Source organism: Grampus griseus (assembly GCF_964374135.1).
Source record: "Grampus griseus genome assembly, chromosome: 6".
NCBI classification, from domain to species: Eukaryota; Metazoa; Chordata; class Mammalia; order Artiodactyla; family Delphinidae; genus Grampus; species Grampus griseus.
This window is the reverse complement of record NC_139000.1, coordinates 50,504,238-50,524,060: the sequence shown is the minus strand read 5'-3', so window position 1 is coordinate 50,524,060 and position 19,823 is coordinate 50,504,238. Positions and strand designations below refer to the sequence as shown.

The 19,823-nt window shown below is 44.2% G+C and overlaps 2 protein-coding genes across 2 annotated transcripts in view; one reads left to right on the top strand and one right to left on the bottom strand.

Annotated features, from left to right (window-relative positions):
* PGM5 (phosphoglucomutase 5) overlaps window positions 1-7,237 on the top strand; it is a 191,140-nt gene extending 183,903 nt beyond the window's left edge. The window contains exon 11 of the mRNA XM_082656339.1: window positions 5,725-7,237. Within this exon, the coding sequence (XP_082512465.1) occupies window positions 5,725-5,814 (90 nt within the window). The 3' untranslated portion in view covers window positions 5,815-7,237. The remainder of the gene's footprint in view (window positions 1-5,724) is intronic.
* Window positions 7,238-14,182: 6,945 nt separating this feature from the next.
* On the bottom strand, window positions 14,183-17,909 carry TMEM252 (transmembrane protein 252; the record flags this gene model as incomplete). Its single annotated transcript, XM_082656483.1, has 2 exons — window positions 17,558-17,909; window positions 14,183-14,420 (listed from the first exon to the last, which is right to left on the bottom strand). Exons 1-2 carry the CDS (start codon window positions 17,833-17,835, stop codon window positions 14,183-14,185), a joined length of 516 nt encoding a protein of 171 aa, XP_082512609.1. The 5' UTR covers window positions 17,836-17,909.
* Window positions 17,910-19,823: the final 1,914 nt, after the last annotated feature.

Here is a 19,823-nt window from a genome sequence, read left to right as displayed (position 1 = left end):
CATTACTTACCAGTTTAAAAACATTGATCAGAAAAAATCTGATCAGCTGGTTCAGGTTTTGCCTCAGGCTATTGCTCAGTCACTGGCCAGCCTATGGATCAGCTGCCTGTAGGTCAGGGACCTACTCCTGGTCCAGTCAGCTGTGGCCAAGGAGTGGGACCATGTGAACAAACAAGGCAACCTAGGCTCCAGCTGGAGCAAGGCATTTGACAGGCACATCCATGGGCGTTCCTTAGGACAGTGGTTCTCAAAGTGTGGTTCCTGGACCAGCATATCAGCATCACCTGGAATTTGTTAGAAGTGCAGATTCTTGGGCCCCAGCCCAGATGTCCTAAATGAGCAACTCCAGGGGAGGAGTCCAGCAATCTGCATTTTATCAGGCCCTCCAGGTGATTCTGCTACACACTCAAGTTTGAGAACCACTGCCTTAGACTAAGCACACGGACTAAAAATGAATGTTTGAATGAAATCATGAGAGAAAGGTGGTTCATCTTTAACCCGAGCAGGCGTGTTGATGCAAGTTGCCTCCAAGCATCAGGCCAACGTGGCATTTGTTGTATCCCTATTTTATGGATGTTGGAATGGCAGTGTTTCATGTTGTTGAATGATCTGCATTCTCTAGGTTTTAGTACCTGCCTCACACCATGAACCAGGATAAGTACCGTCTTCCCCACGCCCTCCTTCCCACATGGATACTCCTCTGACTCTCCTGATGCACAGTCCTCACTGGGACCAGCCAAGCCCTGGGCTCCCTCCACAGATTCGAACAAATATGACTTAATAAGTGATTGTGTTTCTGGTTAGCATTTGTTTTTCTCCAGAAAAAATCCGTTAACTATTTACTTTGAGTCTTGTGACATTCAGATCATTTGCACCTCTCCTGTCTATTGCCGGTCAGGGTAAGAAGTTCATTTGTTAGGGGCTTGTTTTTATGGCTCCAATTTGCATGAATGTGAATCAAAACAACAACAATATAAAAGGAGAGAGAAGATGAAAAAGAAAGGGAAAGAAGAAACCTCTTTCCTTGGGGCGGGGGGGCGGGTATGAACAGGTTAAAGCCTAACACAGGGCTAGGATGAGGCTGAGGTTAGCAGGGTGTAGAATTTAAGGGGGTGCCAAAAAATTCAGTACTCAAGATAAATATTGTAATGCAATACTTTAAAAAATCAAAACCAATGCAAAAAAATCCATGAGGAGCTAAGTATCAGAATTTGAAATAGAGGCAGACTCCATTTCCCTCTCTAGGCTTATTAACTTGAGATGACAGCAAAAGCCACCCAAACCTCCAAGGTTGAATGGGGCCGCGATGTGAGCACCCTCGAATGGAGGCATTGCCGATGCTGTTTGCTGCAGGATGAGCACTCTCTGCGTCCTACTCTTGAGTGTAGAAAAGCTATGTCAAGCGCTCTAAGAAGCACTGGAATTACAAAAAAGATGCTATATTTCTAATAGATTATAGTCTCTATTAGTTTATTTCCTTCATTCACCAAGAGTCATCTTGGAACGTCTAATACATTCACAAAACCGGAAATGCTCTTCTCCCCACTGTCCACCTGTTCTTGGCCAGTGGGGATGGCTAATCAGTCCTATCTGACCCCTCATCTGATGTGGGTCTGGTCTAGTACAGTGGGATGACGATCCTACTTTTTCTTTATCTCTCCTCTTAGGCTCATCTTGTCCGCTCTGTTTTTCCTTGTCATTCACGGGTCTCGTGTTCAGAATTGTGTCATGGAAAGGGCAGTAGAGGAAGAATCACTATGTTCTTATCCCAGCTCAACCACCAAACAGATGTGTGACCCTGGGCCAATCACATCTCCTCTCTGGGCTCAGTTTCCTCATCTGTCACGTGAAAGAATCAAATTACATCATCCCGTGCTCCTCTCTGTTTCTTAAGCTCTGTGTCCAGCTGCTTCTCAGAAATTTCACATCTGCAGGCTTCTAATTTTTTACCCCTCTTCTCACTCCCCAGTCTGAGGGCCTTTCCAATTGCTTCAGAAAAATGAATCTCCCTCTCTCTCCTTTCCATGATGAATGGTTGATGAAATGAGAAGAGTATCTGGGAGTCACACGTACCAAAGCTGTGATTTCTAAAGAAAAACGTGACAGTAAAAATTCGGTACTACTGACCCTCCGGCTCACCCAGAGTGCCCTTCATGAATGGCCACAGAAGTCTCTATCAGCCTCATCATTTTCTTTTCATCAAACTGACATAGCATGCTTTTATTCCACCAATATTTATTCAATGCCTCCGAAGTAGCAGCACTTTTCTAGCCCTAAATTAGACAAAGCTCGTGCTCTCATGGTGTAACCATTCATTCTAGACCATGCATCCTGTGTACACACACACATTCACATGCACACTCAAGCAAGAAAAACAAATACTTTATGATCCTTAAATTATGACTTGAAGCTCCCATTTCACAAGGCTGGCAAAAAAATTCAAACTTGGGCACTTCTAGGGATCTCTCCCAGAATTCCCTAGGATCCTACAAGCATCTGAAGACTTTCTGGGTTCCTGAAAAATGTGTGAAAGGACCTCAGTAGTATTCAGTCCATGGTGATCATCACTGATGTTTTTCTTCCCAAACCCTCACAGTCTCTTGAGGGCAGATTGTTCCACAGCTTCTGTGTCAGGCTGGCCTGGAACTCTTTGCTCAGGGTGGGAGTTCCCATGTTCAAGGTCTTCCTCATGGAGAATTTCCAAAAATGTGTTTCCTTCCTTTCAGTTTGCATAATTACCATGGAAGCCTTCTTCTCTGACATGGTCAGGATAAGGGACAAGTACTTAATTCACTACTCCAAAAAGAGAGTTAAAAGGGGTAATTAAATGTACACATATCTTGACCATTCTATTTTTTAGCACAAAACATATAAATGTATGTTTGTTTGTCAATCTTTTAATTTTGGTCCAACACCTTTTCTTTGAATATGAGCATACTCTTTGGTGTTGTGATTATCTTTCTACAAAAGATTCCCACTCATAATTCATAATCTGTAATGTTCACCTTTAATTTCTTTATTGTCAGTGGGAACTTAAGGCCACTTGTGAGGCAATCTACAAAAAGAACGTTCTATACTTTAAAAAATTCTCCCCAGTACTTTACAGCATCTCACTCACATCTAATTGGACAGGCATGGCTAATCACCATTATCTAACTCTTTCCAAAACATTCAACTTAATTTTCATAGAAAGAACTCTTCCTATTTATTCTCACATTTCCGTGGTTTACATATAATTTAATAAATTCATAGTTTCAATAACAAGTACAACAGGCATTAACTCATTTAGGAACAAACGTAACTGACTCCTAATAAGCACATAACTGCTAGAGGCAGAAGTAGTTGAGCATGTTAGAGAGTCATGTGTTGGTCACAGACATCCAGTGTGCAGTGGACCTCAGTCAGGATGGTTTACAGAAGAAATGGGCACCATAGGTTCATCTGTAGAGTTCAGCAGAGATCAGTTAACAGAACACCTGCAGTGTTTACAGTATCGGTTACAGCTGTGCTCCCTTACCCTCTTGCCAATAGGTACCACCACTTAAAGGTAAGGAGTAGAAAATCCTTAATCTTGAAACTTACAATGCTGTCAAACAAAATAGGTCTTAATTTTCGGTTTTAAAAAAAGTGAGGGTCAGGGTTAGGGTTTCAAATTCAGTTTCACTGCATTTTCTTAAATTGATAGGATATTTTAGCTTTATTCATCCTCCAGGACCTCAAAGTGATTGATTTTAGCTTTATTCTCTTTCTCTGTCCTCACTTTACCTCTCTTATAGGTGTTATGTAGACTTAGATAACCGAAAAGGGGGGAAGAAGGAAAGAGGGGAGAGAAGACAGGAAGAGGAGGAAAGCTAATACTCTGACATCTATACAAAGTGGGTGCTTGGCCCTTAAAGAATCCAGATGCTGCCCTGTGGGCATCCTGTGGAACAGGGCCTGGCAAAATGTGCCAGTGGAAAATTTTTCTGGGCACCAGTTGGGTTATTAAAAGGAAAAGAAATGCTTCTGTTTCTGTGTATCAAGTTGATGGACGTGGAACCAGAAGGAAGCAGCACTTGCTTGTGTAGTTGTGAAAAGGCTCTAGATTTTCACTTCTCTTCTGGCTCCCAGGATTACATCTGCGCTGCTTAATCTCGTCATCTCTATAGAGTGAGATAATGTAATACATTTAGCCATAAATGTGTTAAACCATGAGACTTGCTTCTAGAGCATTCTTTCCAAAGCACAGTTCTGACAGTGTCAACGTTTAGCTCAGGAACCTCCAACATCTCCCCTTACCTAATGAATTAAAACCTTACACTTGGCCCTGGTGGTTAGGTCTCTCCAAACAAGTGTTGCTCACTTATGGCTCAGGAATGCCCTGTGTCCACACTCCACTCAGGACAACTGGGCTACTTGTGCTTCTGGCGCCCTGGGTGTTTGCTTGGGCTCTTGCTGTCTGATTAGAATGCATGCATTCCCTCCGTCCCTCTATCTGTTAGGAATACGTGTAGGTTGCAAGTAATAGAATCTTTCTCTCCCCTCCAAAAATACAGGTTTTATTTTCCTCAATATGATATCTTTTTTCCCCTTATGCCAGTATTTCCCAAACTTCTTTTCTGCCAGTACCCCTATATTAGTATTCATCTTTAAATGGACTTAACTTTGTTTTCACTTAAATCTATTTTTTTTATTCTAGAAAGCTTACATCAGTGCTCTCCAAGGAAAAAACAGTATCCCTAGGTAAACTCCCTTGATAAATAAAACAGCATCCCTTGATAAATAAAATTCATCATAAAAAACAAATGCAATAAAAAATACAATGATATTACCTTCTATCTAGGTAACTCTTGCCTGAGGCATGCTCTGTCCTGGTAAAAGTGTTAAAGATTGGCAGCAAATAGATTTTCTCTTTGATGAAATTAGGAGGATTGAAGAAGAATGGAAAATAGACTGACTTTCTCAGTGTTCCGGTGCCATGCCCATGCACCATCTAAAATCATCTCCTGCACCACCTAAAATCATCTTGAGTGGTGTGTGCTCTCACTTTGGAAAACGCTGCCTGAGTCTCATGAAATGATGAGCAGCTAAAGGGCAAGACGTGATTCTCACTCCCCTTCATGTCCTTCACCTTTCCAAGAATCTATTCCCTAGGCCTCCAAACCTCCCCACCTCCTTCTAGGGGACGCTGAGGTGCCCCATGAGCCACTGTGTTATGTGATGGGAAGAAATGAGCTGTTATTCTCTGCAGCGCTAGCTGATGGATTGGTCTGTCTTCTCCAAAACATCAGGAGAGTAGGTTCATCAGGTCCATGGACTTAGGATGTAGAATGAGTGTTCTTCCTCAAGGTCACGCACATGTGTGGGGGGGGGGGCGGGGGGCGGGTATGTGTTGGGGAGGGAATGTAGCAGAGGAAGACTGGGGGGTTTTCTGAACTTCCTTGATTCACAGCGCTCTGTTCCCGAAATGCTTCAATACTCTCGTAGTTGGGTTGTGCAAGCTCCTATCTTAGAGCAATGTGTGTGGGAGCCAGGTAAGACTTTGGAGATCAACTGCTGCCTCTCCTCTCCCTAACCGCCCGCCCACTGAGTCTCCTCTAACGGAAGAGGAAACCAGGGACCAGCGAACAGGTGTCCAGATCCACAAATCAGAACTGAATCCAGATGCTTGGAATAGAAACCCATCCCTGCAGCCCTCCTGTGACTGACTCGAGTTGTTCACAGACTTTCTTCCTCCTTTTCCAGGCAGTGCTAAGCCCTCTCATAGCCATCGCGCTGAAAATATCCCAGATTCACGAGAGAACCGGCCGGAGGGGCCCTACTGTCATCACCTGAATGGAGGACAGATCACTCAGCACAGCCAAAAGAACGCACTCGGCGGGGGACGCTTCACTCATGCCTTCTTGCTACCTGTTTGTGCCTCTTATGACTTTGAAAAAAAAACAAAGGTTGATTTGGTGGTGGGCGGGGTAGGTGGGGAAAGAAAAAAATGTCTGTTTTGTTTGGGTTTTAGTCAGTTTCTGCAAATGCAACAGGGTCTTCGGTTGTCTCTGAAAGCTGCACTGTCATCTGATATCTGCTTTATCACACAAGGGAACCTGCCCTTTTGAGAGAGAATCAGGGGGCTGGGAATAGTCAGGGCATCTGTGCATCGTTGGCGTCAGGTGAGAGAAGGTTCTGGAATAACGGAGGAGAGTGCAATGCCAGAAGTCAGCTGACCCTGAGCCCCAGGTGCTCCCGGACAGACCTAAGAAGGCTCTCCTCAGCAGCGGGAGGATTTAACTTTTCATCCCAGGTCAGGTCTCCCATGGGTGAAAGTTGTAGAACTCCTAATAGCCCACCTCATGCCCACCAACCACCTGATGGCCACTCACCCTCCTTCCCATCTCCAAAGTCCCCATGCCACCCCCTTCACATCTTCAAGAGCTTTCTACAAACCACAATGACACACTTTCAACAAAACATATCAAAGGGTGTTTTTCTCTCTTATTTTGTAAATAATATCAATACTAGCTATTAAGCAGGCTGCATTCCTTCAAATTCAGCCATTCATTACACAGGTGGGAGGTCATTTCTTAGCAGGACTCTGAGAATGAATGCTGAACGTTTTCGGGCCCCGTCTTGATTATATCACGTGGGTTGGTACATGAGTTGATACTAATTCCTGCTGCGAAGGCAAAATACCACCATGTTGGCTGTCTCTCTGACTTTCTCACTCTGCTAACTTATCTCCCAATAAGGGCCTGTTTTCATGCACTTGTTTGGACACAGTTCAGATCTTACTGGTCATGGCTGTAAAAGGAGACAGTGAAATGCTGTAAAAGTAGGAGATGAAGTGGATGCTGGAAGAGAACCTTGCTGGTGGCACAGTGATGGGCCTGATGAGACGGCAGGGAGGGTGGGGTCCCCTGCTGGAAAGCAGAGGGTCACAGCTGGCTTTATTTGCCCAGAAAAAAAGATATTGTGTCCCTGGCAGCCTCCGTCAGTCCTCAGCCAGAACCCTGGGCGCACAGGACCTGTTTGCATATGTTTTGCTTCCTTGGGAACGCACCCACTTATCATGTCATTGGCACAGATAACATGGTGCGCTTTGACCGTTCAGAAATGCATTATTGCTGTAGTCAAGATTAGGGGAAGCAGAGAGACATTCCCAGCAAGGTATTTGTTTCCATTTTCTATCTATGCTTCTGTCAGAAACTTGCTAGGACCTTTAGTAGCTAATAAAAAAGAAATTTCTGATTTCAACCTTACACAAGAATTGTGGATTTTTGCTTATTTGTTTGTCTTGCCATTTGACAAACTCCAGTATTGGTCACTCTTCTGATAAGTCTGCCTTGCAGAACACTTGCAAGGGCTGGTATTCATCATTATGATCTTGGGAATTTAGTAAATAAATGGAACAGAGAAGGCAAAGTGCTCAAAACTGCCTTTGGGCGTCAGAAGAAACGAACGTGGCATCTAATCTTTCATCACAAGTGTCTTGATTTCAAAATAATAGTAGGGTGGCTTTGAGCTGAGATTCTAAGGAACTAGTTATGAAGTTTATCAGCAATGGAATACAACTTGCCTTGTGGCTTTGGTTCTCATCATCTTTAAAGTGGAGGTCCATGGGACTTCCCTGGTGGCGCAGTGGTTAAGAACCTGCCTGCCAGTGCAGATTCGAGCCCTGGTCCGGAAAGATCCCACATACTGCAGAGCAACTAAGCCCGTGTGCCACAACTACTAAGCCCGTGTGCCACAACTACTAAGCCCGCGTGCCACAACTACTGAAGCCCACATGCCTAGAGCCCGTGCTCTGCAACAAGAGAAGCCATCGCAATGAGAAGCCTGCGCACCACAACGAAGAGTAGCCCCCGCTCACTGCAACTAGAGAGAGCCCACGCTCAGCAACGAAGACCCAACCCAGCCAAAAATAAATAAACAAATGTATTTAAAAAAAAAAAAGAAAGTGGAGGTTGATGACAGCACAACTAGATACACTCAGGCTTAGACAGCTAAGCCTATTTTTCAATATTTTTTCTCAAGTTGCTGAACTTTTCATCATGTCGAACTTTGAAGTTCAAATGTAAATTAATCCTCATTTTAAAATCCTGTTTCTTTATTTCAGTATGGAGTCATGTGTGTCCAGCAACACAAATATAATTCATTCATTCAGCAAACACCAGTTGAACAACTACTCTATGCAGAGTCCTGGGTTTCTTTGGTGCAGCAAACGGATGCATAAAATATTATCCCTGCTTCTGTGAGTTTGTAGTTTGGGAACGGGAAGCTATGGCTAACATGCACAATGAATCAGGTAGACATGAAGGTTACAGCAGCGGCACAAGCAACCGGCTGTGGGAATACACAGAGAGACTGACTCAGAGATGGAAGGCACTAGCACCTAAGGGATTTCCCAAAGAGTGGAGTTTCCTGGGCCTGGTAACCATTTCTGTAATTTCACCAGGGGTGAATGTAGCAAGAACAAAGACTAGAAGTGGAGGGGTAGGATGGCTGGAGAAGAGGCTTGCTTTGGGTCTAGTGAGAGGTTGGCTTGCATGAGTGGGGCTGAAGCAGACACAACGTTATAAATACCAGACGAAGCAAATTCTTGGGCCCAGCTGCGGAAAGAAGCAGCTGCACAGCCACCTATTTTTATGGAGCTTTTTCTCAGCGAGGTTGCAAAAGGGAAGGTTCTCTAGTGGCTCAGGACACAGCCTGCCTCTGGAGCCTGCTTCATATCACACTGCCAAGGTATGAATTCTGCGTTACATAAAAGTCAAGCTTCTCTTGCTGAGCTATACATGCACATCCTCTTGCCTTACCCTCGGGAGAAGTGAAAGACAGGAAGTCACCCTTCTGCACATAATGTTCTTTGGTTCTTAAAGACAGAGCTTCAGCCACCAGTCTCTCTTAGGAGTAGATGACTGGAGAGGTCCACGAATGTTGTGGGGACCACAGGAGAGAATCGTGGGAGGGACTGTGGATAGAGTATGGCAGCTGTCAGGCCACTCCTGTGATCGGCTAGGATTGAGGTGTCCACTCACTGCACCACATGCTTCCAGAGCAATGACAAGCACCAGTGTTCGTAATGCAGTGATTCCCAAAGAGGGCAGTGCCGCTACCCTCCCAGGGAGTGTTTGGAAATGTGTGTGTATGTGTGCCAGGGAGGCGCTTAGCGGGAGGGGACCGAGGATGTGAAATCTGCTGTGTCAGCCAGTCCCCTAGATCAAAAAGTTGTTTTGCCTCATCTATGATTCTTGAGTTTATTGACTGAGCTTGGAAATGGATAGACAGCCATTATTAAAATGAGATCTTTTAGCCATCTTGCTGATCCAAGGTGCAGCCTACATCTACCGTGTTCTTGGCGCAAATAGTGCTGCGTGATGTTGCAGGCTGAAGGGCTTGCACAAGACATGAAGGCTTTCTGCACAGGAAGCTTCAGATTGATGACCAATCCCGTGGTGGCACAATGGGCTGACAGTTGGCCACACTGAGCCAGTGTTCTCTGCAGGTAATACAGGCAATGACAGGGTTAATGGCATGGTGACTTCTGATTGGCCAGCGTGGCTCAGTGTAAGGCACAGGATTTACCTTGGCAACACATCCATCAGCCACGGCTTGTGGCGGGTGTGGGGAATTTGAAATGCACCTGCGGGAACTCGTAGTGATATAACAGATGACTCCATTTTATTGCTTGATTACCCACCGGCTACTCGCCAAACACGTGGACCCTGATATCCCAGACACCTGCCTTGAAGAGATTTCCATTCCTGAGTGGTGAAGGGGCTGAGACATCACACGCCTTTGGAAATGAGGTAACTCCCAGTAAATCAGTCTTTGGCTCTTCAGAAGTTACAAACAGCAAGAGATTATCCGAGGCGGCAGAGCTTAGCAGAATGCCTGCTCCACTCCGACCAGCTGGAAACGTCTTCAGTGGACGGTTCATGCGGCTGACGACCCACTTGGTATGTGCATCAGCCTAAGTTGTCATGTCACGGAGCATAGAATATGGTGAAGGGATGCGGTATAAACCCATGTCTTTATCATCTTCCCACGTCTTTTAGCACCTAGTGTGTGCCTTACAAAATAGGTGGCCTGGGGAGATACCTCACCAAAGACAGTGTGCTTAAGTAGAATCTTAAAGGATGGATACGAGTGGGAGTTTTTGAGTGGAGGGGCCCAAAGTATACTCTACATTTCAGGTGTGCAAAAGATGCAGCACAGCGTGTTCTATAACTGACCTTGTCATGCTTATCTTCTGGGGGTGGAGGTGGCTCCTTAGATGTGATAAGATTAAAACACTGGAGAGTCATCGCCTCTGAGAATTTCCCTTCCCTTGTTGACACGTGAGCCCGCCACCCCGCCGTCCACATTTCAGAGGAGGTAACGGGTAAAGACTGCACTTTCTCATAGTCTAAGTGCCCTGCCTGCCATTCACAGTATCGTGGTTCTCGATTCATCACCATTAAATTGATTGTAAACTTCAGGAGGAAGAGGGGATACAATGTCTACTTCCCCTGAGTGAATCTTCCAGGGGTGGCCAATGAATTTTCATTAATCACAACAGGACACTTTTTGTTTTTTTTTACTTTTCATTTTATATTGTATAGCCGATTAACAATGTCATGATAATTTCAGGTGCAGAGCAAAGCGACTCCACCATACATATACATGTATCCATTCTCCCCCAGGTTCCCCTCCCATCCAGGCTGCCACGTAACATTGAGCAGAGTTCCCTGTGCTATATAGTAAGTCTTTGTTGGTTATCCTTTTTAAATACAGCAGTGTGTACATGTCAATCCCAAACTCCCTAACTATCCCTCCCCTCCACCCTTCCCCGCACCCTGTAACCGTAAGTTCATTCTCTAAGTCTGTGAGTCCGTTTCTTTTTGTAAATATGTTCATTTGTATCACTTCTTCTTAGATTCAGCATATAAACGAATATCATACGATACTTCTCTTTCTCTGTCTGACTTACTTAACTTAGTATGACATCTCTAGGTCCATCCATGTTACTGCACATGGCATTATTTCATTCTTTTTTATGGTCGAGTAATAGTCCATTGTATATATGTACCACTTCTTCTTTATCCATTCCTTTGTCAATGGACAATTAGGTGGCTTCCATGTCTTGGCTGTTGTAAACAGTGCTGCAGTGAACGTTGGGGTGCGTGTATCCTTTCATACCGTGTTTTCCTCCGGATATATGCCCAAGAGTGGGATTGCAGGGTCATATGGTAGTTCTATTTTTAGTTTTTTAAGGAATCTCCATACTGTTCTCCATAGTGGCTGTACCAATTTACATTCCCACCAACAGTGTAGGAGGGATCCCTTCTCTGCACACCCTCTCCAGCACTTATCGTTTGTGGATTTTCTGATGATGGCCATTTTGACTTGTGTGAGGTGATAATCTCATTGTAGTTTTGATTTGCATTTCTCTAATCCTTAGCGACGTTGAACACCTTTTCGTGTGCCTCTTGGCCATCCGTATGTGTTCCTTGGAAAAATGTCTATTTAGGTTTTCTCCCCATTTTTTGACTGGGTTGTTTGTGTTGATGATATTAAGCCACATGAGCTGTTTGTAGATTTTGGAGACTAATCCCTTGTCGGTCACATCATTTGCAAATATTTTCTCCCAATCTGTGGGCAACAGGACACTTTTGTCTGACTTGCCCAGTGGGTTTTAATTGGTAGGCCTCTCAAAGGCAGGATTTGCTGTGGGTAGTAACCATGTTTCTGATGCTTGCTTCAGAGTACATTTGTTTTTTTTAAAAAAAAGGCAATAAATATCTCTTAGTCGTATTTCTTTATGAAAGGCACATGGCTCATTTTCTGACTCAATAGTTGATGTTCAATGATGTTAGGCTCTGCAAAAAGATTAACTCATCTGGATGCTGTGTTCCACATGGAGAATAAAATTTTGACTTACGCTCCTCTATTGATTTTTTTTCTGATACAAAACAGCAAAAAAGGGGAAAGTTTAAGTACAAAATTTATTGCAGGAAAGAGATTAAAACAATTTTCTTATGTAAACCAAAATTACATTTGTCTCACATGACTACCAGTAGTTGGAAAAACCATCTATTACAAATTCAAACTCTGGACGATAGCCCAGTTATAGAGCTTGTTCAGGTCAGTGAATGTGCTCAGACCCCAAGGAAAATTTCAGGATAACCATCTCAGTAGAGGAATAGAAAGAGATGACAAGAGAGAAATAATAAATCGCCTTGCTAATCAATGACCGCCTTCCTGTTGGAGAACCACGAGTGACCTTCATGTCCACTTATGTTCTTGATGTCAAGGATTCAAATCACAGATGCCCAAAGTCCTGCTTTGTGTAAAGGAACCAGGATTTCCTTTTATGGCTTCCTGTGTATTTGTCAGGACATGCTTCATCTGAGCACTCAGCAATAACAGGGAAGAGGAGGCTACAGAGGCCCCATCCTACCTCTACAACCCTTATCCTCTTGAAAGCTCTCCATCCTTCCCACCGCTGTCCAAAGCCCTCCTGTGCCCGTTCACCAAGGCTGTCTATTATCATTAGGAACCACCTTTCATCAACAGTATAAGAATCAGATGAAAGGAAATTACACCAGGAGGTGAGGGCCAAGCTCCTAGGCAGAAAACGGAGGGCTTATTTACATTTTAAAAGAGCAGCCAGACTGTTAACCCTAAAGCAACCTTTGCTGCCTCTCTTTAAGATAGTGCTGCAACCCTGGGGCTCCACTTCCTGTTAGGGCCCACTTCCTCAAGTGGGAGACAAGTCCAAACTGTTCCCTGGGAGGAGGAAGTAGGACAGGATTAGCACAACCTAGCACAAAAGTGTGAAGTCAGCATGTCTTCCCATGCCCCCTAGGAACCTTTCTTCACCCTCCGGGAAATAACTGTATGTTGTTGGAAAGGTTTCTTAACTTCTCCAAGTCTCGATTTATGCATCTGTAAAATGGGAATAACCATAGCACTTATCTCTGAAGGCTATAGCGAGGGCTAAATAAAAAGCGTAAAAAGTTCATAACACAGTGCCTGTGATATAAAAGGCATTCCCCGATTGTTAGATATTAATCCCAACATAAAGTCCTCCCTTGATGGGGGAGGAAACTGAGGCCCAGAGAGATGAAGGTTTTTGCTCAAGCTCTAAAGCATCAGGCTGCATCTCCTCCCACCATTCTGCCACCTGATTTGTCCTCTTGCATTAAAACTTATAATAAGATATAATGAAGCTGACGAGGAATCACTGGGCTTTAAAATAAATGTCCTAAGTCTAAAAGTGCCTGGATCTGTATCTTGAGACACAAAGAATTTTCTGTTAATGATTAAGGTACTACAATATAGTCTCCTTTCTTTCAAATCCTAGAGATTTACAGGGGGGGTTCCCTGAAATATATGGGTATTTTAAAACTTTTCAAGATTTATGTCCAATTCTGTATTAATACAACCTATGGCTAGTACAGATTCTTTTTTTCCTGAATCCTGTGTATGATGAATTTTTAAGTATTCTCTTTATTCAACTTGAGTCTCTAAGAAATCTTATCATATATGCTTGTACAACCATCCATTCTTAAAATACTCATTTAAGATTTTGTACTTGAGCCATTTTGAAAGCAAATAGTGAAGTCACTTTCCTTTCACATAGAAATAAAATACACGTATTTAAAGTAAAGTCATTCAAAATAACATTCATGGGTTCCAGAGGCAAATCTCTTACAGTGTGAATTACTGTGTCACTCTGGTAATACGGTAAATGAGGATAACTTCAAAGCCAGCCAGCAGAACCCACAATTTAAATGATAATGCCCCTTCATTGCCAGCATGCTTTCCCTTTGTGATTATTGGTAATTCAGTACAGGAAGGTACGTGGTGTCCAAGCAGCATCTATTCCTCCCTTTTGGGGGTCTAGGTAATGGGAGAGGAGTTGAGAGAGCAGAAAAGCTCTCCGTGGAGCAGAGCTCTCACAACACTTTTGCAGTCCAAAAGTTCACCTGGGTTGAGATCCTTTGAAACGTTTGCCTGGTGCCGACCACACCCTTCCAGGGCTCCGCTCTGCCCTTGCAGGCCAAGCACGTGTGCGGAATTGCATTGCTGTCACACGCAGCATCCCCTCTGCAGACTCCCATGTGGGATAACTGATGTGGCTTTTCCTCCCACAGTCCCTGCCTGGGTTTATTACTAGCAGCTGCATCCCATGAGGGTGCGTCATGAGGGCTGGAGAGCTTCCCCTGCTTCAGCACTCTTGGTTTTGCCTCTCAGCATCCTGCAGTGGCGTTGCTGCCTCCACCCTGTCTGCTACAGACTCGTCATAGGATGGTGGGGCCTCCGGGTGGGCATCACCTTCATCCTCAAATTCGAGGCCCATCTCTGTATACGGAGGTGGAGGAACATCCGAGGTCTCTTGCTCTGCAGGACAGCCTTGCTTTTCAGCATCAAGACTCTCTTCATAAGCAGGAGGGTAAAAATCTGGCCTGGGGGACAAAATGCCACAAACATACATGTGTTATTTAAGCGGTTCATGCCAAAGAGGCATATGTCTGCCTCTCTCAAATCACATCGTGTGAAGTTAAACTGTTAAGAAACATTGATTCGGAAACAGATGTTCTTCCCTGGCATCACCAGTTTTTTAAAAATGTGCTGCTCTTCCAGCAAAACCCTCTTTATCAGCCGTTGGATGTGTGCCTCTATACTCATCTTTTTCCAGACTATTCCCTCTCTCTTACTCATTGGAACCAGGGACTTTCAGTGTGAGATCCTTAGCAGGGGTAGGGGACATGGGGGCCTTGGCTGGAGCATCTCTCTATCCAGTTATTTAGTTCATTCACATTTTTGTCCCCATTCACACACATCCTCTTCTACTCGATTGCACTCACTGTCTCAGATCCTCACAACCAACAAAATAATGAATGAAAACCAGCTCCATGAAGATTCCGGAACTATATCAGATGCTTCTCTCTTTCCTATCACTCTTTCAATCAGCTAGGCCGCCCTTCCTCCCGCCGCCATACTTATTTCTCAAACTATTTCAACTGACAACTTTATGTAGATTTCAGTCGTGGTCCTTTCCATGCCAACAGGCCAGTGGCTAAAGGAGCCGTTCATGCCAGAGCCGATGTACTCATCGGTAATCTTGCCCAGTGTTGCTAACTGCTAAATCCTCTGGCTTCTCCATCGTGAATGGGATTGGGGGTGGCGTGGAGGTGAAGAAGCGGGAGGGTGAGCTTGATTTAGTTGTGTATTTATAGAGTGAGTCCTTCCAGTGCCTACAGGGAGTGTTTGTGGTACGTAACCACAACAGAACAGGGACTGCCATTTGTAGCCGCAGCTCCATTCCAATGTTACCAGGCCCAAAAACAAAGAGCTGAAGCTTTGAGCTTCACTCAGAATAGCCAAGGCTATGCCCTGGGGCACATGTGTAAAGGCATTGAAGACAGAAAGTTGAGCTGTTCCCTGGAGTGATTTGAGAGGCTCCAGGATGACTGCTGCCTGCCCCCATGTCCCATCCACTTCTCCCATCCCCCAGTCTCCCCACATTGCTTCGCTTTCCCAGTGTCCTGAATTCCACCATTGCAGACCCCTTTGGGTACCCATTTTGAATGCAAATCCTTCTGAGAAATGTAACTTAACCATTTACTGACTTACTAGCCATTCTGAGTGGGCTGGGCATCTATTAGATGCAGCAGAAAGGGCAGTAAAAGGGAGGTGTCGTGATACCATAGTTTAAAGTATTTCAGCACAGACAGTGCAATATTATGCATGTGTTAGTAAATTAAGCTACATCCTAAAGGCAATCAGTTATTCTTATCAGGAATTCACACTCTGGAGGCAATCATCTAACATTTATACCAAAATAAAAGAAAGAAAGAAAGAAAACCATCACTCTAGAAGCATCTTCTACAATCACTTCAGTTATCTTTAATTTTTTATCAAACCCAGAGACCTTGCAGTTAGTATAATAAACATTGGAAATGGATTTTGGTCATTGTAATTAGTATCTTATTAATTAGCATAATCATGTCAAAAATCAACTGTCATGGATAAAAATCACTTATATTCAAGGTACATGGAGTAGCTAAAATATTGTTTGGCTAAGAAGTTCGTTCGGGGTTTTCCATAAGATGTTACAGAAAAACCCCGAACAAACTTTTTGGCCGACCCAATATCTTAGATGAAGAGAATAAAAGAATTTATGGAGTCTTGCAGACTGTACCTTAAGGATGATGCCTGAGGTTTTATCCCTAAATGATTCCGTGTTCAGCCAGAAATTAGGAGATTTTTGGTTGTCCGATACTTACCATAAGGTTAACTGAAATTTTTTTATTGTGGTAAAGTACATATAACATAAAATTTACCACTTTAGCAATTTTAAGTGTACAGTTCAATGGTATTAAATACATTCACATCGTTTTGCAGCCATCACCATTATCCATCTTCAGAACTTTTTCATCATTCCAGGCTGAAACTCTGTACTCATTAAACAGTAACTCTCCATTCCCTCCTCCCCTGGCACCTGGTAACCACTGCTGTACATTCTGTCTATGAATCTGACTGCTCTAGGTACCTCATATAAGTGGAATCATATAATATTTGTCTTTTGGGCTTATTTCTGGCCTATTTCACTGAGCGTATTGTCTTCAAGGTTCATTCATGTTATAGCTGCATCAGTATTTCCTTTCTTTTTAAGGATGAATAATATTCCATCTTTTGTACATACCATATTTTGTTTATCCATTCATCTATTGATGGATATATGGGTTGTTTCCACAGTTTGGCTGTTGTGAAGAATGCTGCTGTGAACACTGGGGTACAAATATCTGTTCAAGTCCCTGCTTTCAATTATTTTGTCTATATACCCAGAAGTGGAATTGTTAGATCAAGTGGTAATTTTATATTTAATGTTTTGAGGATCCTCCGTACCACAGAGCAGCTGCACTATTTTGCATTCCCACCAGCAGTGCACAGGTTTCCCAGTTTTTCCACATCCTTGCTAACCTTGTTGTTTTCTGCTTTTTTGATAATAGCCATCCTAATGGGTATGAGGTAGTAAGGTTAACCAATGATTACCTCTGGAATATGAGTGCCTTGTCTCAGGGAAATCTTTCATGTAATATGTGATCAGAACACCTAAGAGTACAGAAAGCTGGGACTTCACTGAGTTCACGAAGAGATCGTATAGCTGATTTCATGCTTGCTTGCTCATTTGTTGCGTGACAGAATTTGGTCTGGGACTTGCTTTCCTTACAACCTGGTAGCCAGGTTATGAGGAATAACTAACCATCACCTGCCTGTAAGGACAGCTCCCATGATACAACAAAAGAAAATGAGTTTGGCCTCTTAAATTGGCTTTGGTGTGTTTTTCAGTGGTGATGGGAGAAGGGTGGTTATTCTCTGGCATAAATTCCCTCTACTTCATAGTTTTCCCCAGAGGCAGCACCATTCTTCCTAATGTCTAATCCCAGAGTCATTCCCTGACAATAAAGCTTCAGTTGTAGACACACAGCCCCATGGGACGTGTAAGTTGCTCGCCAGTGGATTAGAAGTCATTGACCTTTTCCGGAACTCAGCCCCACCTCAGTGTTCCCCAGTCCTCTGGCTTCTCAGCACGTACCTGTCCACTGTGGCCAGGGGCAGGGCCCCCTGAGCACCGTAGTGTCTGAGCACACGGCTGAACACCCCTTTGCTTTCACTGGCCTGGTGGTAGGTGCTCCAGAAAATTCCACTCAGAAGGATCACAAACCCCAGAGGCAGAAGCAAATAGGCCAGGATCAGGTTCCCCTGGCAGTTGAACAGGGAGCCCGAGGAAATGAAGAAGGCCCCCAGGCAGATCATCAGGAAGCCCATCAGAAGGGCAAAGGCACAGAGAACTAGACAGGTTCTGTTCTGCATCCCTGCTTCTTTGGAACCCAGCTCCCTGACCCTGCCACTCCCCTGCTTTCCCTGCTCAGAGAGAATGCTCTCATTAGCCAGCTGTCAGCTTTATATGCTCTGGGACCAACTGGCCTTTGGACAATTAAATGAAGCAGGCACTTAGAAGCTATTCATTAACTATTGAAAGTAACTGTAATATCCTTGATTAACCTAAAAACGCAGCATTGTGTACTGCAGGAAGGCGTGGCATAGCTCTCTTGCTCTTCTGAGCTGAATGGGACCCTAGGCTGACCCCAGTTATTTGAGGGAAGGTCTCCCATCCTTTGATTAAAAGAGTCTCTTGATTCCCATGTGGGTGATTCCAAACTAATGCTAGAGAAATTAGCATTCCTTGCTGAACCCTGTTCTTTGTGGTTTGGCAGGGAGTCCTTTCCTAATTGCGTCTTCCTTTTTCTGTCCTAAAAAGATGATTGTTAAGGCTCTTACCATATTTGTCTTGCTTCTCTCAGTGATTCTCCCTTTATTGCCTTCACTTTATAATGTTGGAAAGATTCCATGAAAAAAGCTGAGGGGTGAACTCCCTGATTCAAAGGGGAGTGTCAGCAGGAGGGGGAAGAAAGTGCTATGGAGAAGGATTGTAATGGACAGATCTTCAGGATTGTGAGGGGATTTCTGAGGATGGTTGTAAATGGTAATAATCTGGTGGCTTCTGCTCTGAGTCTGATTTTGTATCTTTCCCATCTTTCCCATTGTCCCATTGTATCTTTTCCCATTTCCCCAGCCCCAATGCTGAAATAATCCTAGGGTCATTTCTTGTTCATACATAGGTGTTAGATACATTTTTTTGCTTATTGCTCAACCACTGGCTACCACACTTGGCTCAGTAGAAGTATTTAAACCAGATCTCACCGTTCCTGCTCTCAATTTGATAAAAGAGCATTCCCTAAACATGTGTAGCATGTTTCCACCTCCATGAAAAACAAATACGTATGAGAAGTGCTGCCTGTTCAATCCTTACCCTCCCCCCAACATATCTTAGGCTTTCACAGAGCGCACTAAAATATTGAAGGCTCTGAAAAGTCCTACAATATTTTCCCCTCAAAAAATACATATTAAATGAAATTTGTTTTGGTAGATGCTGCTAAAAATTGTTCCCTGTCTTCTCCTCTGTACCATTGCTCTATGTAGCACTGCCTTAAAAATTCTTTCCAGGGCTTCCCTGGTGGCGCAGTGGTTGAGAGTCCGCCTGCCGATGCAGGGGACACGGGTTCGTGCCCCGGTCCAGGAAGATCCCACATGCCGCAGAGCGGCTGGGCCCGTGAGCCATGGCCGCTGAGCCTGCGCATCCGGAACCTGTGCTCCGCAACGGAGAGGCCACAACAGTGAGAGGCCCGCGTAGAGCAAAAAAAAAAAAAAAAACAGAAGCAAAAATCTTTCCAGAACCAGCCTTCTGTATTCTGTTTGGAATTGGTTTCTTCCATCTTGTCTGTCTTTGGTTTAGACACCCTACTCCAGAGCAGGTTCATGCTCTGATTCCTTCCTTTTTTATTTGATGCTTTGACATGTCCCTGCCAAAAGTCTCCTCCCACAGGGACTCTGGATCACTTTTGTCCAGAAAGGTTATCTTCAGTTCCTCTTTGATACTCCATTACTGCATTACTATTCTTTTCCATTTACTATCCCAATGGAAAAAGCAGTTCTTTGTGCAGTGCCCTAGTAGAAGTTCCATGTATACCCTTTCGCCTCATACCCACCACCTCCTCAGCTCTACTTTCATGTTATGGGCTAGGAGAAAGAGAGAAAGTCACCGGATAAAAAAGAATATACAGGGCTTCGCTGGTGGCGCAGTGGTTGAGAGTCGGCCTGCCGATGCGGGGGACACGGGTTCGTGCCCCGGTCCGGAAAGATCCCACATGCTGCGGAGCGGCTGGGCCCGTGAGCCATGGCCGCTGGGCCTGCGCATCCGGAGCCTGTGCTCCGCAACGGGAGAGGCCACAACAGTAAGA